Source organism: Cinclus cinclus, chromosome 9 (genome assembly GCF_963662255.1).
Source record: "Cinclus cinclus chromosome 9, bCinCin1.1, whole genome shotgun sequence".
NCBI lineage: Eukaryota > Metazoa > Chordata > Aves > Passeriformes > Cinclidae > Cinclus > Cinclus cinclus.
The window spans coordinates 9,445,824-9,473,334 of NC_085054.1; the positions used below are offsets into that span (position 1 = coordinate 9,445,824).

At 42.9% G+C, this 27,511-nt stretch overlaps 1 protein-coding gene across 1 annotated transcript; it reads right to left on the bottom strand.

Moving 5' to 3' along the window:
- On the bottom strand, positions 1-27,511 carry GAD1 (glutamate decarboxylase 1). The gene is made up of 16 exons (XM_062498090.1): positions 27,427-27,511; positions 25,624-25,686; positions 20,354-20,512; positions 19,407-19,649; positions 16,535-16,625; positions 11,968-12,080; positions 10,461-10,576; positions 10,279-10,358; positions 10,020-10,074; positions 8,824-8,940; positions 8,601-8,665; positions 5,304-5,382; positions 3,660-3,809; positions 2,502-2,609; positions 1,748-1,837; positions 1-174 (listed from the first exon to the last, which is right to left on the bottom strand). Exons 1-16 carry the CDS (start codon positions 27,494-27,496, stop codon positions 1-3), a joined length of 1,773 nt encoding a protein of 590 aa, XP_062354074.1. The 5' UTR covers positions 27,497-27,511.

The following is a 27,511-nucleotide window of genomic DNA, read 5'->3' on the forward strand; positions in this document are numbered from 1 at the left end:
CTACAGGTCCTGCCCCAATCTCTCAATTTCCTCAATGAGGAAGTCAATGTCAGACTTAGTTGCTGCTGGGTTTGAGATGACCATTCGGAAAAAGTTGACTTTATCACCCTGAGGCTGATATCCAACCATGGTGGTACCTGATTCCATCATCAGTGCCTTGATTTTTGGTGCCACCTTTATCATTAAAAAAGAAAAAGAAGAAAAGAAAGAGAGAGACAGAAACAAGGAGAGAAGAAAAAAATTACTCCTTTCTTGTATGTTGCAGCATTTCTTAATTCAGAAAAAAATAATTTGTTTTATTTAAAAACATGTCTGTAACAAGAAAAAGCTTGAAAAACTAAATATGTAAGATTGGCTATTTAAAGGAAAATTGACAACAATAATATCCATCCTTTTGATTTACAAATTAATAGGATCCCAGAGTATTCTGGGATTGTAGTAATGTAGTAATTTTATATATTAATGTAGTAATTTTATATATTAAATGTATATCTCATTTCTTTGTGCTGAAGATTTTGTCACGATGAAACTCCACTCCAGACCTTATTGAGGGTAATGGATGTTTTCCATGAGAATTGTATGTATTTTCAAAGCATTTTGTATGTGGGGACAACAATGGAAATTTTTCAACAAGATCTATGTCATAAAGAATATTTTTTGTTAGCATAAGCCTTGGAGACCTTCCAGTAGTTTTGCAGTACTGTGCATTTACCACAATCTCACTTCCTTGGTTTCATTTACAAGGAATTATGTTCTGACAGTCTTAATATTTGGTATTGACTAAGCCCAGTTTTTCCACCCAGACCTTCATTCTCCTGCTCTGCTCTCTGCCAGACAAGGTCAGATGTCTGGCTCTTTCACTGTTTTGTAGAATGCTTTATGGTGTCCTCTAACATTTAACAGGGTCAAATCAAATATTCCATCCCTCTTGCTGTTTCCTACATCTATCTTCCTCTATTCTCTCTATTTTTTGTCAGTTTCTTTATCTAATATGGGACTGGCTTGACCCAGGAATTTCACCCAGGAATTTCTATTCTCTTCTGTTTTCTTTCCCCTTTGTGATGCAGTAATTAAATCCTCTACAAAATCGCCCAAGTTTGCTCATTCTTCTCCCTTGTCTCACTCACACACATACACACACACACACACACACACACAAAAGAGCAATTATTTTTGACACCTGTGAAATCATTCTTTTGTCTCCTGAATATATTCCATTCCACTTCTGTCTAAAACACTACTACAAATTTAGTGTATTTTGCTTCCCTCAGGTCCTGAGTAACACGACATCTTTTCTGGTGGTGCTTCTATAATGCCTTCACTTCTCTCTACCATTTCAAATAAATGTCTCCCAAAGTCCTCCAAAAGGTATTCATTTTCACTGAGATGCATTAATGCATTGGCAGCTAAAATCAAAATAAATACCTGAGAAGGAACCTACAGGTTTTCATGTCCTTTACTTCTCCAAGCACTTTCAATTACCCTTCTGTTTCTCTTGTTGATAAGCTGTCCTATCCAAAGAAGACTGTGTTGTCTGTAGGCCTAGCCACGTTTTGAAGGCTTGTAATACTTGTGAGCACAGGATAACTGAATATGTTCTGAATCTGGTTCTACAGGGAAAACATGACTTCAGCATCAATATAAATAGAAGACAAAAGTGAACAAATATGAAGGTCATAATAAGCAATGGAGAACTGACATCTCAGAATCTGGAATTATCTTTTTACATTTAACCAAAAATACTTACCCTGTGTAACTTTTCTCTTCTCTCATCAGAGTCTGGCATGCCCCTGAGACTTGGAGGAATATACCAAAAACATACATTTGTATGCTCTGGCTGCAAAAAGAACCAAACATACACATCAATTAAAAAAATTACAAAAATGGATCCCACACCAAAGGCTAGTCAGTAGCATATTTTATCACAGACATGAAAGATAAAATAAACTTTCCTAGTCTTGCATGTTAAACAGAAAGAAATGGATTGCAGTACTGCTGCTTGCCTCTGCTGCCCTAGATTCCCTATACATCATCTCATTTGCAATATTTAGGTTGCTAATGAAGTGCAAATACTTTTCCCCTTTGTGCAGTTTTATGAGTAACTGTTTTTCAGGATCACAGCAAGGGCAACACAATTTTCCTTTTCCTTAGTAAAGGGAGAAATGAAGTTTATACTATGACCCAAAGGTTTATATAGTGGTACTAGCAACAGAATATACAGCAAAACTAGCAGATTCTCAGTTTTGTACATAATAATCTCAGTATGAGTAGGTTGTACTAAGGTAACCTTCATGCCCTAAACTGAGAAGGCCTCTGCAGAAGAGGAGGAGATAAACCTGACATTTATGGTACAAAACCACATATATTTGACAAAAAAACTGCCCAGATGCCAATGTCATGTAGTTCTTTAGAAAATAAGTGCAGCTTTGCCTAGCTGTTTTGAAGAACTGTGAGAAGCATGAAGACAAATTTGGCTTATACATATGTGAAACCAAACTTACCTCCCCTTCAAAAACCATCTCAAATTCTTCTCTGTTTTTGATTTTAGTGTAGAGATATTCTGCCAGCTCCAGGCATTTATTGATCTGATTTTCAAATCCTACTGTACCCTGTTTTAATAAGAAAGTAGGTATTAATTAGATGGTCTTTTTTTTTCTGCTCTGATGCAATCAGCTTTTCAGATAGGTTTCACTCTTAAATATTTTCAGGCAGAAAATACTTAGCAGTATTATTTCTTGTAACTTAAAAGTATCATTAATCAATGGTGAAAAATTGGCTAAAAGTGGCCCAGTTGTAAGTCACTATTTGGTTTATCTCATTTTAAGAGAATTTATTATGGAAACAACAAGGACTTTCACTATATTTAGTAGACTATTTTAGGTCTTTAGTATTTCTTCTGGTTTCCAAAAATATTATGGATATTATGTCCTGGCTTCACAGCTGCTGCTGCTGAAAGACCAGAAACTTGGAATGCGAACTCCATTTTTATTTTAAAAATTAGACTCCAGGCAGGTTATCCAACTGAATTTCAATTTTGCCAGCAGAAGAGCAGAAATAACAGTAATGAGTTGACTGCAGATAAAGCAATGAAAACTGAATGTGTTTTCTTGACTACATGAACCCTCATCTTGTGAACACGTAAGCCTGGACATAAGCCCATTCTTAAATTCAGCCATCCAGGCATACCACAGTAGTACCAGGTCATCAGCTGTGGAATCACCACTTGGGCAGTGCTTCCTCAGAAAAGGCCTTTGTTTTCCAAGTCACTTATAAAATCTATGCATTGAAGTGTCATGTTCAAAGGACTCTTGTAAGTCATGAAGGCTACTGTGCTGTTACTACAAGTAATCTGTCATAAAATATGTATGCAAGTGTAGAGCATCACAATAAGAGATCATTTTGGAGCCATGCTTTCAACGGTTTTTCTGCAGGAAAAACCTTTTTTCCTCTTGCTAAACCTTTCTTCTAATTGCCATCTGACTTCAGTGAAAGCTAGCATTGTTCTACAATTCACATAGTTCCTTTCTGAGTTAATAGCTGGACCCTTGTGTTTAGAGACTGTAATGACACAAACATTTATGTTAAAGTATTCCATTACATGACACTTAGAAATTAAATAAATACATTTCTGGTTTTTGAGCTAAACTTTGGTTATTTACCTTTGCTTTCCACATCAACCAGAATTTGAAAATGTCCACATGTCGACCACACTGTATTGCTTTATCTCCAGTGTCATAGGAGACATCATACTGTTTGTCTGGCTGGAAGAGATAGCCTGCACACATTTGATTGCAGCCTTGAAGGATACCCTACAATGGAAAACACGTACACTTATATGACTTACCTGGCATTTGTGCATGAGAGAATGTACACATTAATAATGTATAAAAATGTATTTCAAACATGTACAGGACAATTGTTCTTTGATGGAACATATTATAACATACTGACCTTATTTTGTAAACCTGAGCCACCAAATTAATTTCATGACCTAAGGTGGTTCTCTTCGAAGTCTCTGAGTAGACATATGTTTTTTACACACACAAACACCATCCCCCCCATCTCTCAGTGAAACAGATTGCTACACAAAATGAAGTGAAAAAACTTAATTGGAGGTTTGAACTTTGTATGTTGTTCAGCTTTATGACACTTAAAGTTAGTGATAAGCACAAATGACATAAAACTGACATTTTTTGCATATAAATAAATATGGTTCACAGACCAATAGAAATCTATGGACTACTGGTAAAAATGTCTGGCAGAAACACCAAGCAGCAAATTCCTGTATGTTACACAGAAGTCTTACATGTGACATTCCTTAAATAGTTTGCTTTTCCTTTAGAGTTTATCAGTGGTTTTTGCAAGAAACTTGAAGACACCAGTGCGTCTCCTAAGTACAAAAACATCTATCAGAGTTTTCATAAAGAGAACAAAAACTCTTGCCAAAATCCTACAATAGCTGGCACAACAAGCATGCATGCCACTAAAAAAAGGCTCATGCTTCCCTTCAATAGTTGTGTTTTACAAAGGAAAATAAATGCTGCAGTCCACAGTTTAGAGATGGATTGGCTGGAAGAACAATGGCAGACCTAGGGCTGCAACTCTTCCAACCCAGTTTTATCCACAAGGATTACTTCAACTAAGAGACCCAGTTTTATCCACAAGGATTACTTCAACTAAGAGCTTGTAGTAGCAATTGACACACAAGAGATCAGAAAACAACACCATTACTCTTATCCACAACTGCTAGGATATTCTTTTTCATCATTTAATAGAAATGTGTATTGCTTAAAAGAAACAAGACACTGGTTTTGCTTTAACTGATGATAAAAAAGAATCTAGATGTCAGCCCTACAAGTACAGTCATAATAAAAGAAGCATGTTTTCTTTTTGACAGAACCAAGAAACCTCTAAACCCCCGTGTAAGGTAAAAACTTGCTTCTTACTCAAGCAGTTTAGACTGTGACCAAGTACTAAGACTGAGGCTCTATGTTCAATATGTCATAGAAACAACAGGGCAGGTGCTCAGATGAAGTACATTAGCATGGCTCTATTGTTGCCATTAGAATATGCAAAGATCCAACAGGTGAGGGTCTGACCCATGTTGTCTACAACTGTAATAAAAAGCAGCCAAAAACCCCAGGACAGATAAAACAACTTCCAAAACACAATGTAAATCCACATAATTATTCCTTCCAAAAAAAGATTTCGAATTAAACAGATTTTGCAGTATCCTCTTAAAAAGTAGGGCTTGATATTTACTTTTTTTTTCTTATTGTTTAATTATTAGATATAAGGCAGACCTTCTCCCGGACAAGAATGGCAGAACATTGTAACAGCACACCCATCATCTTGTGTGGATTCCAGGTGACTGAGTTGGCTCTGAAAAAAAATTACACATTCAGATAGGTCTGGAAAACAGAAACTAAATCTGAAGCAGTCACCTTTATTTTCTGCTTTCAGCTGGAAGTATATGGAGTTTTGACCATGATGATATCACTGTGGACATTATTACTGTCTTAAGTGCATTCTTTCCCAGCTATTCTGTCCAGGAAAGGAATTTTTTTTGTGTTAACATTGCAATTTCAGACTTGTGATTAGTTTATATTATTACTAACACCAGCTAATTAGTATCAGACTGATTAGCTGATCCAGTAACATCATCCCCAGAAGAGTTCTCTTCTAGAAATAGCACTAATAAAAATAACAAAACTGCTTTGACATGTTCTACCGATTCCAGGTACTAAGGGGGAAAGCAGGGGTGCCAGAGAATTAAGGGACTAATATGAATTGTGGGAGAATACACACACTAAACAGCTTTACTAAACAGCTGCTGGAAAAATAGAAAGGAAATAAAAATATGTTCTGCATGCTTACCTGCTTTCCCAGTTAGAGTCACAGCCCTTGCTTGTCAAGCCCATGGACTGTAAAAAGGCCCTAAAAATTTACATCATATCCTACCATTCTGTAAGTAAAGCTTAAAATTTCTTACATGTAAGCACAAGTGAATGCACAAGATCACCTAATTTACAAGTCAAACAGATGTTCTGTACTTTAACATACTATCCTAGACAGTTTAATGGTGACACTGAAATAAATGTGCCAACATTGCACATCCATTGGCCTTTTCACCCTAAGTAATTAATTACCAAGCATCCCCTTGATTCACTGCATGTTCCAGAGAAGTAAAGTGCATAATTGTATTTCACAGACTATGCACATATTTTCACAATGTGGTTGAAAGAAAATGAAAAGGTTCTACCTCTTCTTCTACACTCTGCTCTCAGAGGACACAGACACAACCACAGTTTCTCTGTTTTGAGCAACACAGCGATGTCTTCCCCCCAGTCTGAGCACCACTGATCTCTAGGTACAATCCCAACCCCTATATATATGTGCTAGGTTAGACTGTAGCACCCATCAGCTGAAAGAACAGCTCAGCCTGTGCTGTACCTGGGGTGCTCTCTCTCCATCTAACATCAGCTTATGCAGTGCAAACCAGCAGATAAATACCTCAGATTTAGGAGGCAATTATCTTTTAGAAGATCTTCACTAATAGTTCAGACGGAGCACTCAGGAAAAAGGAATATAACAGATTATTTCCTTCTTGAAACACCATGCCTTCAGTTTAGCACATTCATTTAACTTTCAGGGCAAGACAATTCTAAGTCATTTCTCACAAGGAGCATTAGGTTTATTTTGACATGAAGCCATCAGTCTCTCCTCAGTGCAGCCCCAACCAGAGGCTGTCCTACCACGGGCAATCCCAGCTCTGTGCCATGGCAGCATCCCAGTGCTCCATGCCAGTGTGTCTGAGCAGGCCAAGTACCACCTGAGTGAGGGCAGCAGAGCCCAGCTGGGGCCCGTGACAGGCAATTACACCGTGCACGTGGGCCCCATCCCATGGCTGAAGATCTGTATAGCTAACCAGCAAAGAAATCATTTCATGCTTCATGGCCTGCTGCTTTCTGTATTTGCTAAAAATTATAGCCTTAATTAGCACCTCAGGGCTGACCTCAGGTCAAAAGCACTCTGCTACTTCAGAGCTCTCCACACCACATGCTGCTGTCCTTGCAACAGAAGAGTCCACATGGTTTTGCTGCCAGTCCTTCCATACACTATCCTTGATGTTGTACTTATTCTTCGCTTACTGTATGAGATGCCCAAACCTAGGATAGTTTGTTTTCCCTATGGAAGAGCATTGCTCACTGTACTCATTTTACAATTTCACATGGTGCCCATATTCAGAATGGCCAACACAAGGAAGCAATTTGGTGCTAATTGAAAAGTACATGGATAGAGCTTGCTTCAAATATTTTTTGCTTTCCTGAAGGTTAGTATCTACAATGATGGAAAAGGTCTAAAGTTTCTGACTCTTCATTGCTTTCCTGATTTTTTTCAGATGGGCACCATTTTATGGTAGAGCGCTTTCAGAGGAAATCTAGAGACCCATATACCCATGGGATTGTAAATATAGCATCTTCTACAGACTTGTCCTCAATGGATACAGGAATAACTGTGCCAAAGACTACACCTGGAATGACTCCTGAGTAGAAATTGTAAGGACCAGTGGGAGGGGTCACACTCTCACTCTGCAGTCACTACCAACACAAATGCCTTGCCTCCTTTAATTTGATTCAATCAAAGGCTGGCTTCTGGTCTCAGTGGGCATTTTGGTAAGCTGTGTTATGTACCTGGGGGCCCACACGTGCTCTTTTCTGCAGACATCGCTCTGACCTCTACAAGAGCTTGCTGCTTGTTTCATGTAATCCCCACATGGCACCAACACACAGGCCCCTGTGCCCTGAGACAGGTGAGCATCTGTGACCCTTTCTGGCCTCTCTGTAAAATACCTCAGTCCTCTCCCTGGTACAGCAGAAGTGTAGCAGCTCTGTCTGTCATAGTCCTTTCAAGCTTTTGAGGTACTGAAACTTGCCCCTGAAAATTGCTGCTAATTCAGTCTCTTCCTCCTTTCTTTGTTGTATACACCTATCTATTTTGTGCGTGTGTGTGTGTATAAATAGGGGCAATATAAGACTAAGAATACAGAGCAGAATGGCGAGGAGCAGAATGGAATTAATCCATTTACAGAACACTCATGAACATACACTCTTTATTTTCCAGAAAAACTGCAACACCTTTCAGAAGAGAACCTCTACAAATTCCCACTGTGGATTTTCATGCACAAACACCTTCCCTGAATCCCTCATTTATCACTGCTATTCTCAAAGCCCTACATTTCAGAGATTGTTTAACTGTCACACTTCATTTTTTTCTTCAAATACTTCTCCATCCATTCTCAGACTTATGATCCCTTCAAAGCTATGCATAGAACAATTTCCCTTCCTTTTTGCCAAATAATATCCTTGTATTCCTTCAGATGTGCTGAAAACTTACCTCTCAGTGGTACATCACAGATGTCTTCTGTAGTAATGTTTCAATCTCCCTAGTCTGAAACGTTCCCTTTTGTCTCACTATTGCTTAATTTAGTGTTTAAACTCCTTAATGTAACAAAGTCATATTTTCATGAGTAGTTGAAGTGTCATGTACGTTATGAAAGTACTTTAAGAACAGTATTACAAATAAGCCCTGTGCAGTACCTTTCTATTCCATTCAGTTTATGACGGTGCCTTCGGGACATTAAGAGCCCACCTCCCCAGGCAGCCTGGAAGTGAAATGGAAAAGAGAAGACTCATTTTTTTAAAAAAATACTCAACAGATTTTAGTTTACTCAAGATCTAGTAATAAATATTTTAATTCAAGAAAGGAAGTGTAAACTAAGATGCTCTTTTGCTTGAATAGCAGCACTTTTTTGTTACTTACATCTACATGGAGCCAGAGGTTGTATTTTTCACATATATCTGCAATCTCCTGTATTGGGTCAAAAGCTCCATATACTGTTGTGCCTGCAGTTGCATTTACAAAAAGAGGAACGTAACCCTACAATAAAAATTAAAATAGCAAATATAAATTGAAAACACTTTCAGAAAAAAAGGGGGGAAAAAAAAAATAATTCCATCCAGAAATATTATCTCATTTTGTAACCTAAAAATGTTTTTCTTCCCATGTGAAAGGCACAACATAAGCAACGGTAGAAACTAAATAATCATATACATGGGAGAACAAACTGGTTTTTTATTTTCTTATAATTTCACAAAGTAAACTAGTTAGAAGATAAAGAACATTATTTTGTCTAATCTCCTGCAATGATGAGATAGAAACAATGTAGTGGAAGATGAGCAATATTCAAGTAAATTTGGGACATTTACAGCAGTATAAACAAAAATTAATTAAATGTGATTTATAAGTTGCGATTTGAAGACTTGAAATTGTCCCTTTAGTCTTTATCTACTAATAAACAGAACAAAGCAAGCTAAAAAAAGAAGCAATAAATTAAAAACTATCAGATCAAAGAGAGACAATTTTGAATTAGATTAAATAAATGTGAACTGTTATTTCATAGAGTGTTCAAATGTAAAGAAGTTAAGAAATAATTTTAAAATAATCTTGATTTCGCTTTGGTTATTTTATAAAAAATTAATGGGATTTTCCACTGCATTGATTCAAGAAATAGCAATTAATGCCTAAAATTTAACCTTACTTTCTATATTTAGCAAATATATGTGCTACCTTCATGAACTCTATGGGATTTTTAAGGGCTCTCTACAATCTTTTATGGGTTTGGCTAAACTTAAAAGTTTAGATAAAAGTAGCTTAGATTTTATGTTTCCATGCTTGTCTCCATGTATTTCCAAACTGGAAATTATTTTTAAAAATCATGAACTACAGTTGTGGTTCAAGAATTAAAAGTCTTTTGGTTTTAAACAGAAAATGCAAACTTTACCAAGACATACAGATAATACTGTAAACAATACATGAATGTATAATGAAGCATATAAAATATTGTTATTATATGTATATAATTATAATGTTCTCTTTAATATCAACACTCAAGCTTCAAAGAAAGAAGCAATTTTACTAAGCCAAGCAGTTAGGCAATAATTTTAAAAAACACAAACCTTTTCTTTTGCTTCCAGAATTTTTGCCTCCAAATCAGCTGGTATTATTTTGCCTCTGTAATTATCACAGAAACACAAAGACAAAGAAGATTAAAGGATATATATGGAAATAACAGCTCCAGTTGAAATAATTTAATAGGATTTTCTCAACAGTTCATTAGCAACTTGACACACTGTACTGAATCAGTCCTTAAACACAATAAAACAAATTTAACAGATGAACGCATTTAATCTATCAAAACTTCTGTATTCATCCTACCTTTCATTGCATTTTATTAAAATAACATTGTCTGTTCCAAATCCAAGTGCAGCTCCAGCTTTCTTTATTGAGTAGTGACTCTGCAGCAAACATATGAACATGAAATGGAGCAGTTGTTTAATGACAAAGCACTTTCACAACATATGTCAGTAAATTAAGAATTAACAGTGCATTAGACTCACATGCTCTGAGGTAAAGAGAACCAGTTTAGGGACTGCAGCCATGCCTTTGGTTTTAACTTCAGGGAAATACTTGTAGCGTGCAGCCATTATGCTGTACATGTTGGAGATCGCTCCTCCTGAGAATGAGTGAATAAATAAGTGAATAATGAAATAGTGATAAAGAAAAAAAGTATATTATACCACAGACATACAAGTCTCATTTGCATAATGCAGTGAATGTGGCAGTGAACTATGAAAAATATTTCTCTGAAATGCACAGACATCTGTCTAAATAGCATAGGACAGACTCTCCAGAAAGGCAGAGTGATAATCAGAATTTCCTAAATGCCATCTCTTTCAGTTGCTACCATTTTGTAACACATTCCTAAAACGTTCAGCTTTCACTGTGCTGTTTTTGCATAACTTCTTGTTAGCAAGAACAGCAGGAACTTACTAACCTATCTGAGATTGTAGAAATGTCACATACTGGATGGATTTATCCCATCTTAATGAAGTAGATACTTAAAGGTGGATTTCTACAGCTGAGCTACTTCTAAATTCCCTCACAGTCATTATGGGAAAGAGGCACTTCTCAGGCTATGATTCAGCTAATCTATTTTCACACATACTTTTGAAGAATTTGAATAGAGGGAAATCATCTCTTTCTCTTGGTTTGATGCTAAGAAGAGCCCTGAACAATTAGCTTAGTTCTTTGGTGCAGACCTCAAGCTTTAACAAGACCAATCTCACCCCTAAGCCTAGGACGACTTCTTCCTCTAAAACTTTTTCACTGATGAGAACACAGAAAGATCTGTGTTTTTCTAGCAGATAGGCATGGAGATCAAGCAAGTGTGCACTTTCTGTGGCCTGTTCCACAAGGAGGTGGTTTTGTCCCTTATGCTCTGTAACAGAATGGTGTTCCCTCAAGCCAAACCCAGGAAAGTTCTACTGGGCACGCACACTGTCCACATGTTGGCCCAGGACCTTCACATGGTTCATCATCAGTCGTTTCTGTCACTGCTCACTGCCTTTATGTTCCTTGCAGGGGAAGACACTTTGTCTTGGTCTTTATACTAGAATCATACCTGTGAATCAAATCAGATTATATTCCAAATAAAGCGCCCCAAAAAGTGACAGGCAACCACAACCTTTTCCTGACTGTGAGCCCAAAGCCTCACTGAACACCAGAGAAACCAGTACATGATTTTTGAGAACCTATAGTCAACAGGAGCTATAGTTGCTCAGCACCTCCAAAAGTGAAGCTCATAAAAGGGGTGTTTAAATGCCTAACTGTGCACCAGAGCCCATAGTCCAGTTTTAAATGCTGACTGGCCATAGTACATAGCCATATGCAGAGATAATTTTTCACCCCAACTTCTCTGTGGTATGTTTAAACAAAGCATTCCTACCTCTAAATATCTGACTCACTGCTTTGGTTGCAGGTAGTGTGAATATTCAGACACAGCCTATGTTTATATTAACTTTTGAAGTTTTAGTCAAACCAGCAAAACAGAGAAGAAAAACTCACCAGGTGAGAATATTCCATCACCATCTTTATTTGACCATCCAATAATCTCCCTCATCTTTCGAAGTGTTATTTGTTCCATGAGGACAAAAACAGGGGCAATTTCATAGGTAAACCTGGATGGATGAAGCAAAACAAACAAATACAATATAGATACAGATTCTAAAAACACACAATAAATTCCCAGACTGTGATTCTTTGTTAAAACACTCAAGGTTTCTAAAAGTTTTCCTGTAACTTGAGGTTCTGATTCTGAACCTTCACCCAAGCAAAAATCCTCAGGAAGACAATATTGGAAATACTTATGAATAAAAACTGCAGTATTAGTTATTTTTCAGGTTTCTATATAGTGAATGTAAGACCTAATGTTCAACATCATAGTGCTGCTGACTTCTGTACAAGGTTGCTCTGTAAAACAACTGTTTCCCAAAGTGCCAATTCCACACTTGTGGAATAACACACTGCTAAATCCTTATGAAAATAGCGAACTTCACTGGGCTAAACAAAATCATAATTAGAAGTATTGAGCTAGGGTTTCAAAGTCTAAATATAATTAATTATGTGGATTTATTCTGTTGATGATTTCCAAGGACAACTTACTTCTACAGTAAAACGTGATCAATAACTGTCAACAGTAATTACAAATGACGATTTTCTAATTAGCAATTACCAAAACCAAGTCAACAGTCAACTATTGTATCCACTTAATGAGGGCAAAATACATGACATATCCTGGCATGCCCTGATGTCAGAGTGAGATACAGGGATGGAAATTGACAGCCACACAACTATTTTTGGTGATCAAGGTACATGGATAAATCCCTACTGCTGTAAACAAATTCTGCTTGCTGTGCATGGGGACAAAAAATAAGTAAGGGGGAAAAGGAAGCAGAGAGAAATGGAAAAAATCAAACTCTGATTTCTGAAGGAATCTATAAGAGTATGATACTCCGACATTTCAGATTTGACTCATATCTTCCACTTGAATAATTTCGTCATAACATATGTGTTGTGTCTCTAATATTAAAATGATATTTTGAGAATAGGTACAGCAAAATTGAATGAGATGTTATTAAGGAGGGAACAAGCATCTGAAAATGCTTGTCTTTTATTTACAGCTACACTGGTTGCTTACACTGTTAATATCTTCTTCAATTTTTATGTGTCCTTAGTCCATCAGAGAAACACCGACATTATTTTTAAAGCATTCCCTTAAAAGTAAAACTGTGTAATTTGTTTTATTATGGTGATTGCTATTTTCAGAAGCCAAAATGTTACTTATTTTGTTTTTAGTATCATTTGAACTGGCAGATAGAGTTTAATATTGATCTGAAGTTTGCTGCCACTATTTACAAATGGACAAAATTAATAAACCAGTGTCTGCTAACAGTGGCTTGGGGTTGTTTTGTTTTGAAACACTGCAGGTCTAGAATGTATTACAATCTTTATTTAGGCAGAATGATCAACTGATGTCCACAGGAACTCAGCAGTGTATAGATCACTGTAGCTCAATACAAGGTACTCTTAAGTCAACGTGATTATTTTCTCCCCACCAATTTAACCACATTTTGAGTTTTGTCCTGAGACTTTCCACACTGAATTTTGAATATATTTAAACACAAAGAAAATAGTACTTATTTATTCTGTTCTACAGTTATTTTCTGAGTCGCCAAAAACCGACAAGAAATAAATGATGGTAGGTGTTTATAAATTACAAGGCAAATTAAGCTATATTAGATGATGGCTATGAATTTACAAATCACATCTTGCTAAAGTTCACTCCGCCTTACTTGTTTTAAACTTAAATTATTTTGAAAAATTCAATAAAAGCCAAAAAAATTATGTTTGGCTTAAAAGGAACCATCTAACTTTAGAATCAATCTCCTAAAAATATATTATTAGATTTTTCCTACACTTACATCCTTTAGAGGTATTTCTGTAAATTAACTGTAACAGGCATGAGTATCAGCTCTTTACTAACAGAATATACTACGGTTTTTTGATAGAAGCCAGTGCTGGCTTAATTCTGCTCTCACCTAAAGGATAATCTCTTTATCAGACTAAATCATTCTAGCTACCATTCTCTTGTGGGCCAGTATGTAAAAAGCAGTCTAAGAATAAACACAGAGCATTTTACATCCATTTTCTATTCATAAGCATATCTGCATAATACTGAAAACACCAATATATTCCCTTGTCTCAGAACAGCAGGCATAAACAGAACTTCCAGATAATATTTATTTTTAACCTCAGTTGGCTGTTGCATGGTGAGAGAATGCCCTGTGCTACAGATCTCTAGAACAGGATGAATAATGAAATCCTGAAATTTTCATGCTGAAGGCTTTGTGAATAGTGATTGAGCTATGAATAGCACATTGATACATTATTTCCAAGTCAATGTGGGAAGCTTATTATGCTTCATTTTAAATATTATCTTCACAGTGACATTTAAGTAATATTTCCTAATGATAATTTAAAATTTTAAGAGAGTACAGTTGTTTTGATTACTCAAAACTCATCTGCAAAAGAAAACATATACATTCAATTGTTCATAAATATTTTAAGTATTGTTTATCTGTAGAAAAGAAAAAAATGGCAAATGGAAAACATTCCTTACCATAGTTCAGTGTTACTGTTGCTTGTATGTAATGTGTTCATGTAGCTGTAATAGGTTAGAACAGTTTCTAGGTAAAGGTCAAAACCTGTTCTTGTGTGCTGGAACACTGCTCGAAACAAGTAGTATGTTCCCCAGAGCTCACAAAGGTGATTTGGTTATTTTTAAAACCTCCTTTGAATCATATTTTACAGACATCTTGCTTTAACCTTACTTGCAATTATTGTGTTACTTCAAAGCACACCATGTTGACTTTGGTTTCCTGAAAAAAAATAGCACACTAAGCCTCACACTAACAAATAGCTACTAAATTTTCATGTTTACAGAGAAGTATTTTCAAGATATGTTCTTGTTTAAAGCACAAATGGATGAGAAACTAGCTATTTAACAACTTAATTTCAGAAAAAAAGGGAAAATATCAGTTAAAAAGCGTTACTCTTTAAGAAGTGACTAAATGAGCATAATGTTATTAATAATGATTTCAGTATTTCTTTATCCTGTCACAGTCTGCCACAGAGCTGAATTCTTTTGTGTCCTATCAGATTTGTGTAATTATGAAAGGATAACTAAACTGGGATAACTAAGTTAGTCAAACAGGCTTGGAAGAAGTGACACTGAAATATTTGTCACAGAAAAACAACCTTTAAGCAAAGTTTTGGTTTTTTTAGAAATGTGATCAGAACTGCTTTCACTTTTAATTTAGCTTCTAAAAAGGCACTTCAGAACACTTTGAAACACTTTGCAATACTTGTTTGACAATTAAAATATATATTGCTGGGTTTTCTTCCCAATCAACTTTTAAATCTGAATGTCTCCTACCAATTTTGAGCAAACAGAGAACTAATTGAGATGATTATTACAAAGAGAAGGCTGGTTTTGGCTGGAGCACCTTAGGGTTTTATTTTATTTTCTTTTATTGTTAATGTCACAAAACAGGCACAGTTCCTAATCTACATAAAGCTGCTAGTCATCAGCTATATTAATGAACCTTATACTCACAGGCCAGTGAAAACATTGTTCATTTATCAATCTGAAGATACATTTTGTATGTTATGACAATTATCAACAAACTCCCCAAAACAGAAGTTGATTTACAGTTAAAACACATTCAGTACAGGACTAAAAGAGAGCAGTCTTACCTGCTGAATATTTGGTATTTCTTATTGGTTTGGGGTTGTTAGGGGTTTTCTTTGTTTATTTTTGTGAGTGTTTTCATTTAATGTTGTTGTTTCAGGGGTTTTTCTAATTAATTGCAGTCTTGCAAAAATTCATCATAATACCTTACACTGAAATTCAGCTTTCATTAACTTTGAGGTCAAGAAAAATTAGGAAAAGTTTCTTATTTGATGCATTCAGATGTCAAATTTTATTTTTTTTATATACTTCCATTTATTCATTTACACATGACTCTATTAATCTTAGACTAATTCCTTCATTAGCACAAAATTATTTTTCAGTGTTACGTTTTTAATCATTTTGAAGCTGCCCAGAAGCCACTTCTTTACTAGCACATGAACAGAAGGAATTGCCTCAAGCCTGCTATCTCTGAAGTCAACAGTCAACAAGAAAATAACTTTTTCCATATCTTGTGTTCTAGTGTTAACATGTGGATAGCTGCAGACTTGCTCAGTCTAGAGACAAAGCTTAAAAAAATAACAACAAAAAAAGAAAAATATAGAGAAGATTGGTCCAAAAGAAGAAAAGTAACCTCATGTTATTATATTAGAATAATCATGTGTTACTTACCATGTACACTCAGATATTTGCATTTCTATTTATAAGAAACTATTTTCATTGTATTACTGACACATTAAGAAAAACATGAGACATTTTTCTGGAAGATGTAACATTAATCATTTTAAAATGAAAATTATTTGTATCTGTGGCAATACCCATCTACCATGACACGTGGCACCCCGTGTAAGCACCAGACACTGGTGACAAGACACTGCTTACATGTTTGTGTTAGCAGTAGATGTCAGCCACTCCCCAGCCAAGCCAATAATGTCCAGTCCTGTGGACAGCTGATTGAAAAAGCGAGGGTGACCTGAAAAGAGAATTGAGAGCAACTTAGAACAAACTCCACCGACATCTCTCAGGTTTCAAATTTAAGCCAACCACTTTTTCTGACTCAAATCACAGGTTTGTACTCAGAACACTTGAAGCAAAGTTTTCAAAGCAAGTCCTGCTTATGGGGAGACCAATAGCAAACATTTGCGAATGTCTTATACAAACTCGAAAAAATACTTTGGGAGCATCTGTATGGAATAATTTGTGTTTAAAAGAGAACCTCAGAATCAGCTGGAGCTGGTAAACACCTCAGGGGCCTGCTCAAGGGCTTGGACTAACCCATTTCCAAAGTTCTCTTCCGACTTCTGTCGTGCTGTGGGCTCTGGCCATGAGGACGCGGTGGGGGACACACCTTGGCAGTGACAGCCTCCAGGTACTGCGGCTGTTTGCATTGGAATGAGGAAGAGAGGAAGGCTCAGGCGCTCGAACTGAGGCTGCAGGAGTGAGAGGGGTGCGGAGGAGCCGGTCTCTTCCCGAGCTACAGGGACCCGGGGCAGGCGTTTCGAGGGGTCTCAGCGGGAGCGTCCCAGCGCTGCTGCGGGGGGGACGGTCCCCCAAGAGCTCCTCGACTCGGGCCCTTCCCCCACATGGTTTATAAGCTAGAATTCACCTCCTTAAACAGAGCTTGCTACTGAACCGAAATAAATCATGTATTTGAGCCGAAGTTGCTTTTAAGACTTTTATAAGCGATAATCCCGGCTGTTGAGCGTCTACTTTTCCAGCAGGAAGAGAGGAAATTCCTAACAACTGCTAACGGGCGTTGAGGGCAGGTGGGGGGTGTCACGATCGAGACCTCTCTGCCAGCTGGGGAAGGACATTCAGCACTTGGGGACAGCCCGGCCCTAGAAGGAAAGTCAGCTCTCGACGCCTGGAGGGACCCTGTCACGTCGGATTCGGTTCAACACTAGGAACATCAGCATCTTTTGACATGAAGAAATAAATGCGATTCTGCCCCGAGCGACGTCAGCAGAAATCTTTTGGGAGGCGTGAGCCTGCCGGCGCTGCCAAATGTCGACACTTCCCGAAGAGGATGCTCCGCACCCGGGCTGCTCCCGCCCGGGGAACGCACTGCTCGGGGCTAGAGACAGAAATACCACCGTGGCTTGGCTGTTTGCTTAAAAATCAGCACTTCTCTCCCTTTCCAGGACACAATGACTGAGAAGTTATCTTAAGTGACATTTCGCTGACCTCCCATAGCTGTTAATGAGCCTGCGATCTCCTAAGGCTGGGCTACAGATTCAGACCCGGTGACTTTGAAGGGAGCTTCGCCTTGAGAGAGAATGTGAGCCCCAGGAGCCCACAGCAGAATGCGTGTCCTGGGCAGCCAGGCGATCCGAGCAGCACTTTAAAGCTGCGCCAGACACCTCTTTGAACAAAGCTTGTGTCCGGTCGGATACCTGCATGTCAGGCTCCGGGGACAGGTCCTGCTGGTCCCACAGAAGCTCCAAAGGAGGTCGGGGTGAGGGGAGGAGGTTGCTCGACATGCAGCACGGTGAACAGCGGAATGATGGTGCAAGCACACAGAGAGAACTCTGACTTAACGTCCGGCCACCTGTCCAACAACCCACGCGTTTGGGAGTGAAACACGCTCCTTTTTGATTAAAAGTACAAATATGAAAGTATGCTCCTGAGTCCCCTGACTCAATCAAACCACCATGTAAACAGGAAAGAGGAAAGCTACCCGCCACATCTGTTGTCAAGATTTTGCTCCCTGAATGCACTGCGTTGGGTCTTCACGGCTGAAAAACTAACCACAGCAGAAAGCTGTGGCCCATCCTGAAGGAGCCATGGTTCGCAGCTGCCCGGCCAGAGACCGCCGTCAAACAGCTTCCCTGCCCGAACTCCCGCTCAGCTTCCCTGCCCGAGCTCCCGCTCAGCTTCCCTGTCCGAGCTCCCGCTCAGCTTCCCTGCCCGAGCTCCCGCTCAGCTTCCCTGCCCGAGCTCCCGCCGCTCCAGCTCCGCGGGGAGATCGTCCCCGCCGCGGTCGGGCCGAGCCGAGCCGAGCCGAGCCAAAGAGGGCAGCCGGCCGGGCAGAGCTCAGCAGCCCTGAAACGCTGGAGCAAGGCTGGGGAGGGGAAGCTCGGCGCGCTCCGTTACTGCTCCAGCTCCTGACCCGCTTGGGTGCGTACGGCAGTCAGGGTTAGTTGCCAGCCGAGATTTCTGTGGACACAATGTAAAACATTTCAGGCCGAACAGCCTGAAAGAGCATTGACTTTGCTCTAGAACTGGCTACAGCTCGCCCAGTAAAAGGAGTGATTACAAACTGGGATTTCTGTCTGATTCAAAGGGACCTGGACGGGCAGAGCTCCTGGGTAATGGGCTGAAATCCACAGGGTTCCTTTATTGATGATTCCTAGGATTTCAGTCTCTTTTTCATTAAACGTTTGGTGAACATAAAAAAGAAAAATTGCAAATTCTGTGTCATTTATGCCCTCATTTACCTAATGATATTGCTCCCCGGAGATACAGACGGCTCGCATTTCATCAAGTGAAAGAGATTATGCCTTAAAAACTTGTTTCCGTGCTCCAAAAAGAGCACTGAGCCCTACCCGGCGGGGACGGATGGTCTCATCAGTAAATGAAGTTTCTGAGCAGAAACATTTCCAGCGGCCGCAGCCAGCCCCGGAGCCGAGCCTGCAGGGAGGCACAGTGACGGGCGTAGAGAGGGTGTGGGCTTACTTCGATCACGCTCTCTTCACTGTGAGCCTGAGAAAAGCCCCGGGAGGGACTCACCACACAGTAATGTGCAATAACCTACCTGTCCTTACTCCGTATTTTAGTGTGTCCCGACAATCCACCAGAATCTGCTCCAGGGACTCAGGGTTGTCCGAAAGCTCCAGGTTGAAGCCCTCCATGCCCTCCAGGAGCTGGTGCGGGTGGTGGAAGTCCAGCACTTTGGTGGATCTGTCAAAAGTCTTCCTCACATAGTTGAGGAGGATGTCCACAACTTCCAGCAGGAACTGCATGGTCTGCTCCTCACCGTTCTTGGAGGGCAACAAATCTGTGGGGCAAACCAGCTGTCAGCGCTTGCTTTGGGAGAGAGAAGCAGACATGAACCAGCCTCGGGTGCCCGCAGCGCCCCAAGGACCTGGAAGCCGCGTCCCCAGCGCTGCCAGGCCGCAGCCAGGCAGACTCCTGGTCCCTCTCGCCCCGTGGGGAAGGGCGAGCCTAGGTCGCCCACGGCAACAGCAGAGGTACCTCTGAGGTGCCCCGGCCCTGCAACGCTAAGGCTGTGTGGTGCCAGGCACTCGCCTCCTGTGGTCCAAAAGTATCCCAAAGTACCCTAAAAGCACCCAAAAGTACCCCAAAGCACCTGTCCTTACCTTGCAACGTTCCCACCTCCATCCCGCAAAGGGACTGCTTTCCCTTTCCCAATTTTCTTGCAATGGCCCCGTACCAGCAATCACAGGCTGCTTCATTACTATTTTACTAAGGAGGATAAAACATAGAATTACTCTCCTCCCGGGTGCTGGATCTGGAGAAACCCCTGGAACCGCTGAGCTGAGGATGATCAGCCCAAAGTAGTAAAACTGCATTCCAGGTAGCTTTCAGTGCAGCTCCCAAAAAACACAGAGAAGGAGCTTCCTTCAAAAACATCCAAGGAAAAGCATGGTCTCAGCGTGGCTGTGCTTCCAGGGGAGATGAGGGCAAGACTACTAAGGGACATGCCTGAGCTGGAGCAAGGAGAAACTGTAAAGTGTTTACCTCTGGCATACAGATTGGAAAAGTCTGTCTCGGTGCGCCGGAACCTGGATTCTTTCTCACTGTTCTCGCATGCCAGCATGCTCTTGGAGGACTGCCTTTCCTTCAGAGAGCTGACGATCCGGCCCTTGTCTTCCAGGCTGTTGGTCCTTTGCAGGAACCCTATATTATTATTGCAAGGTGCACAGGTCAGAGTTTTCTCACTTCCCAACATGTTTAGAAATATCTAAAGCAGCTCTCTAGACAACAGTTTAAAGCGGTGTTGGCTCTAGATCTGACTAATGAGGTCAGGAATAAGGGTATTTATGGGGATTATTTGCCTCCAGGAGGGACAGTTCAAAATGTCATCAACTGCAAAAACGCAGCCATGCAAAAAAAAAAATTTCGTCATTTAGTGCAGTGGTAAATTCTTATTAAGTCGATCAGACAGATTCCACTTCAGTAATCAGCCACTGGAAGAGAGTTCAGGATGAGTCAATGCTATTTCAGCCTGCAGGCGAAGTTTATGGACCTAGCAGACAGGGGCAATGATGTATGATTAAAATCAGGGCCATTTGCAGTTCTCGTGGTGCTCTCACGCACAAAAGGCATGAGAACAAGCAGCCATTCTGGAGCAGCCGTCCTGAGAGTGCTAGAGCTCTGAGGATACCAGCAGCACTCATGTAACCCCACCTTCCTATTATCAGTAAGTACTGACGCGGATTTTCCACCTGAAAAGATGCTTTGATGCTAACAGTAATCATCCCCGGAGGTTTTAAGAGCTCCGCTCTCACTGGAAACGCATCTTTGGCGCCCAGAACCCGAAACTACTGTCGCTGTTATACACCACGGCATAATAAACCCACTCACCCCAAGAATTACGGGGGCGGGAGCCACGCAGAGTCCGAGGCGGGTAATGAGATCCGTCTACTCTAACAAGGCAGAGAGAACAATTGATTTTCTGGATTTGACCTATTAAATCTATGAGGCTCACAAAAACACACACAGTGTCGAACTTTCCGTCATTAAGGAAAGCATCGGATTTTGACCTTCCAGGTTGCAGCGAGCGCGCCTGTATGTTTGGAAGAGGCGCTACGGCGGAGCCGGTCTCCTTTATTCTTTTTTTCATTTTAAAACTAGCAACAATCGAAACCGAGGCTCGTAGCGGCTGGGGACATCCTCCAGAGATGAGGGCTTAGCAGGGAGCAGAAGTAACGTCCTGAGCTCGCTCACCCACGTCCCCCGACGCCGCTTCTCTTCAGCGCCCTCCGCTTTCCGGCCATGTGTCCCTGCTCTCCGGAGCTGTGACGGCGGACCCGGACTGTGGGCACCTCCCATAGGGCGCCCACCGGGCCCATACGGGACCCCTGCATCTTGGGCAGGCATAGGGGCTGAACCTCGGGGAGAAAAGGGAGCGACAGGGAGCTGCTGGGCCAATTGCTCCCGGAGCGGTACCTGTGCCTCGGCCCCTGCTGCCAGCCGGGCAGTCACGGAGGAGCTGAAAACATCGAAAACAGAGCACTCGGCTGGCAGGCCCTCCTGCATCAGTCGGCCACCCATACGAGCCTCCAGGAGGGTCGCTCACAGGTAAGTTTATCGGAGCCATATCTTCAGTGAACACCTGACGTTTTGCCTTTTAATTCTGGTCTTCTAGGAATTAGTCTTTTTCTGTGATGCTTTTAGGAACGAGAAAAAGACTATTTAAGAGAAACTTTCTTCCTGCATAAATTAAGAGTAGCTGTCCATATATATATATATATAGTTATGTTGTTATTGCTTCTAATGGCTCTTGCAGCGATCATTACCTCCTGCAGCAGCTAGCGCTATTTGCCTGCTCTTTAGGAGGAGCAGCTGCTATCGAAGCAGGAGCAGTCTGAACTGAATTATGGATCCTCTTTTACCACGTCCTGGGGCTTCATGCTTTCTTTTTTTAACCCACCCGTCTATTTTTTTTTTTTTTACGCTCTCAGAAGCGATACTCAAGCGGGAGGAGTTCCATGAGAAGAGACGTCTGCAGGAACAGCGGTGCTCCGCTTGCCTCGAAAGCCGTGCTCCTCGCACAACTCCCACTCCTCTCGGCGTGCGTTCCCCGGAGGTTGGGAAAGGAAGGAGCACCTCTTCAGTAGCAGAGGAAGGCTGCAGTTGCCTCCAGCTCAACTCTCATCGTGTCCAGCCGGGCCGTGGCTTCACTGAAGGGTCTGTCCTAACCAGAGGCTGCGGGCAGGGAGCTCAGTCCTCGCGGCTGCTGTTCCCCGCGGAGGCTCCCCGGAGCCGCAGGGTCCCGAAGCCGGCGGCGGGATCAGCTGGGGCTGCGCTCGGGGCACGCCAGCCCGCGACTCGTGGGGCCGCGCTGGGGAGGCTCGAGGGCGGGGATTGGAGGACGAAGAAAGCCTGAAGGCAGGATGGCGCTGTCGGCCGGCATCAGCCCAGCCGGCTGTAGGGAACGTGCCGTCCGCTCAAGCCCCTCGGCCACGGCAGCGTCTCGTGGACCGGGAGACTTGGGATAAGGGGGAGCCCGGGGGGCAGGGACAGACCCCGCTCTGGAGCCGCCGGACCGTGTCATTTTACCGAGCTCACACGAGGATGGTGTGGGACGCTCCCCAGCGCCGTCCCGGTCTGCAGAGGAGCGTAACAGCCGGCCCTCGAGGGCTCCTTTCGCTCCCGGGAAAAGCGCATGACTGTAGCCGACCTTTCATCTGTATCCTGCTTGAAAAGCTGGGGCTGTGTAGGAGAATTCCAGCAAGTAGCGGAGTATGAAATACTGTCCGCGCTGCTTCTCCTGGAGCAGCGGAGAGCGCAGCCTTTCTCAGCAGTAGGTCCGTCCCGCAGGTGCATTTTCATCGATTCACTTTAAGAGACCGAGTTTTCAAAAGCCCAGTGACACCAGACTGGCGAGGCACTACCTCGGTGCGCAACGTGACCACAAATTCGGAGTGATTTCACATCAGGCCTCGCACAAGGCAGGTGTGTGAGCCCCTCTCGGTCTGGACACATCTTCCGAGGCGGGGACGGACCTGCCGGGTCCCGGGGGGCACCGCAGCCGTCGGGAGGTGCACGTCGGCGGCAGGAGATGCTGGTCCCCCGTCGCGGTCGGGTGTTTAGCACCAGCTACTTCAATTATGCTTGGTAGCTTAAATCCTACGGACGCCGGAGACGAGCCCAGGTTCCAACACGCATGGCTGCTTTGAAAGCCCCACTCTCCCGCGTTGCTCACTGGGTTTGGAACCATCAGCTGGCCGATGCCAAAAAGAAGACGCACCGGAGCAATTTTACTACGTTGAGCACTTCCTCTGATGCTAAACAAATGTTAACAGGATCAGTCCCAGCAATTATAATTGCCAGGGTGGGAGAGTAGCATACAAATCCAGATAAGGGGGAAATCTGCCCATATTTTGCCTGCCGTGACAGTTCACTATACCGCTTTCAAAATAGGGTTTCAGGGGGTTTTTTTGGTGTTGTGTTTTTTGTTTTCTTTTGTCTTTTTTTTTTTTTTTAAGTGCAGAGAGGAAGGGTGGGGGGGGAAGAAGTCGGGGGTTGGGAGGGGTGAGGGTGGTGGCAGCGGCTGTGCTCTTTTCAGGCTGTGGCTTTCATCCAGAAAAGAAAAAAAAGATAATCCTTAAATAGCTCACTTATTTAAGAAGAAATTACATACGTCTTGGATACGTAACTATTAAAAATGTCAAACACATAATATACAACCTAGATTAAAAAAACAACTCATTTTTCAAGACCTGCCTTTTTTCCCGAGGTCAACCCTTATTTAAAGTTTGCATTCAAAAATAATCGATTTCATTGTGATACACACAGAAGGAACAATTCCAAGGCGCCTTTGTGATTATACAGTATTTAGGGTCCGGAATGATATCTTGTGAAAGGTAGGGACAAAGAGATATCATCTGCAATAATCAAACGTCAACTCATTTAGCATGTTTAATTAGGATTCTTAGCAACCTTAATACTTCACTCTGTTTACCACAGGCAACCTTCCCTGTATGTCTTTAGAAGGTGTTCGATACAAATGGGAGGGCTCGTACAAACAAAAACAGCGGTAATGATCAAATCTGAGTATTCCAAAACGGTGTCACTCACTATTCAGAGTATATTTTTCATGTAAAACAGGAAAGAGCCTGTAGAAAAAAACTGAGCACCAAACCACAACCAAAAAACACAGCTTGTCTTGAACTCCTTTCACAAAGCCTCCTCTACGCTCTCTTATGCCCTTCTCAAATCCAAAATGGTGGGATATTTCATTTTCAAGTGTGTTTGATCTCACTGAGAGAAACTGCGCTGTCCCTCTCTAACCCCCGTAGTCTAGCAACACGGAGCAAGCCCAAATGCGCATTACTTTATCAGTTCTGCTTGCCGGGCTAAATTAAAATGATGGTGAAAATGCCCGTCGCTCCAGCCACTGAGGGGACTGGTAGGGAAATGGTCCATTAAACCCAGATCAGGAGCTATTTATAGAACTAAGCGACTACTCGTTAATGTCGCCAGCGGCTACCAGTGAAATCTCTCACAGACATAGTGCTAAACATTTGCACCTTGATTCTTTTCCCCTTCGAACTTCCAGATGACAAAACGTTTAATGAATGAACTTCGGCTCGAGCAAGCAGGGGAAAAAAAAAAAGGTTAGCATCGAAAAAAAAGGTTAATTTCTCCCACGACGTATTTCCCATTCCCACAAAGGAGCAGAGGGGGAAAGGGGAAAGAATTCATGTGCGTAAGGGGTATGGGCTAAACTGAGTTATTCACCCCATCAGAATATGAAGATTTGATTGTTAGTCTCTGAAAGCGAAGGCTCTACAGAGATATCTAGAGAAGGAAGACAGCTTGTTATCTGCAAATGAATCTCTTGCTATAACGTCGCGATCTGATTGTGCATTTGTTTCCCTCCTGCATTTCATGTGCCTGCGCGCTGACTGGCTGCCAGCGCTATCTTACCAGCACAGCAAGCTGACGAATTGCTCTTTAATAAGGCTCTCGTTAATCTTTTTTTCCCCTGGAGATCCGTATTTTCTAGTCAGATAAGGTTGAAAAATTTCAGACGGTGAAAGGTAGCGAACCGGCCGCCCGCTTTTTCCACCCCGGCGCGCCCTGCACTTTCCTGTGCCGGAGCTCCCGGCTCCTGCACCCGCCGTGTGCGGCAGGAGGGGCAGAGGAGAGGGCACCGCCGTCCCTGCCCCGGCGGACAAAACCCCGGCAGCGCCGAGCCCAAGGCTGGGCCGGCAGGGGGCGCTCGGCCCGCGCTGCCCCGGCCGCGCCCTCACGCGTGGGTGCGCGGGTGTCGCCCTTACCGCAAATCTTCAGCCCGATCTTCCTGGTGCACCCGTGAGCCACGCCGCACCACGAGTCGTAAGCTGGAAGAGAGAGCAGAGTTGTCCCCCTGAGGCGGCGGGGCCGTCCGGGCGCCGCGCCGCGCCCCCGTCCCCCGCACGGCTGCACGGCCGTGAGAAAAGGCTGAGTCCGAGCCCGGCGGCGCTGGGCGCGGGGCAGCTGAGGCTCGGATGGCAGCGGGGTGACAAGCTGGCCTGCCCAGAGGAGGGGAGAAGGCACCCGGGACCCGACATCTCATCATTTACTGGCGGGGTTCCAGGGAAGTAGCAGCTTAAAATAAAGTGGCGTGAAATGGGGTCACAAAAGAGTTCAGAAATTAATTGGGTGAAAAATAGTATTTGACTAGATGATTGGACTCGCATCACTGAGCCTCGGACGGACTGACGGGCCGCCGACGGCCCTGCTGGGACCGCACCCCCGGAAGGAACAATGTGCTTCCCAGCCCCTCGAGTCGTGGCTCGGACTCGCCCCGATCCGCCCCAGCTGAGCCCACGGGAAGCGGGCAACGAAGCCCAGGAGCGAGGAGGAGGGTGCGGCCCCGGGCCTCTCCCGTCCGTCGCCCGCGGCTGGGGCAGCCTCCAAGTCCGGCAGCGATAGACCCCAGAGGGCGACCGGGGGCTGGGGGGGGGGGGGCTGACCTGGCTTTGGGACGTGCGGGGAGAAGGTTTCAGAGGAACCAGGACGGGGAAGGCTCGCCCAAGCACGGACGGCAGCGGCCCGACTCTCGGGGAGGGGGAAGCGCGCACGGCGCTGCCGGCCGGGCGGAGGAGCCCTCTGGGCAGGGGCGCTGCCAGTGCCCGGGGCGGGGAACCCGTGTGGGCAGGGCGGGGTGCTGCCAGCGGTTATCTTAGTTTTAGTCGCGTTGCCAATTAATTGGATTTCTGCGTGTGTCACCTCAGCCGAAGGCAGCAGTGCCTGCCGCGCGCCCCTGAAACAAGACCCAGTGCTGCCATTCGCCCCCTCCCCCGTTTTTCCCAGTTTCAGAATAATGACAGTAATTACTCCCATGCTCGTGCCTCGTGGCTCTTTCAGGGTAAAAGCTATCACCCGCTCTGCTGCCAACCTTTCATCCCTTACTGTTGCCCGCTCTTTGTCTCTTGTCTCTGATGCTTTATAGCATCGAGCTTTCCCCCCCCCCCTTTTTTTTTTTTTTCCCTTTTGTAGGCGACGGTGTGAACTGCCTGGCAGGGTTATAAACTGATTCTCTATCCACCTGCAGCAGCCTTTGCTTCCCACTCACACCTCAATAACTCGAGGCGAATCCAGAGCAATTAGGAATATAACGCTTTGAAAAGCTGCAATTAGCATCCAAATTTCGCTTGATTACAGGCTTCAGCGTAGGCTGAAAAGAAGCTGCAGCATTAGCATTTATAAAATGCAGCGGGGAGACACCCGCTTTAATACCCTGGTGTAACTTCGCCCTTTAACGGATTCGTTTTCTCCACACCTCTTCCAACATCCCGACCTTTTTGTCCATCTGGGAGGTCAGTTTATTGTCTATATCTCTCAAACGTGGCTGTAAGATAAAGGCAACGTTGGCCAGTAAGGTGGGCTTTTCTTCACAGCGTTTTATTCGCCACGGACCGACCTCTCCTGCTCCCACTATGAAGATGGTTTCTTTGTGTGGAGCACTTTCCGCACCTTGCTAAACGGCGCGGAACAGGGCTTCACAAATGTATCGTTTCGTTTCGAAACTGGTCTTTCTGAACCTAAATGGAGAAAGCCTTCAAAACACTTAAAACGAGGAAAATATTAAAACCTACTTGTGGGTCGCAGATTGGGCGGGGTGGGGTCCGGAGCATCGTTGGAGGACGAGGGAGCAGAGGAAGCCATCCCTTCACAAAAGCC

What these genes read in the sequence shown, in the direction of transcription:
- GAD1 (XM_062498090.1), bottom strand. Translation starts at nt 27,496, where the DNA reads ATGGCTTCCTCTGCTCCCTCGTCCTCCAACGATGCTCCGGACCCCACC. An exon ending in GCCCAATCTGCGACCCACAA is followed by an intron (nt 25,687 to 27,426) that starts GTAGGTTTTAAT and finishes TCTCTCTTCCAG; the next exon opens with CTTACGACTCGTGGTGCGGC. An exon ending in TTCTGGAAGCAAAAGAAAAG is followed by an intron (nt 8,941 to 10,019) that starts GTTTGTGTTTTT and finishes TTTTTATTGTAG; the next exon opens with GGTTACGTTCCTCTTTTTGT.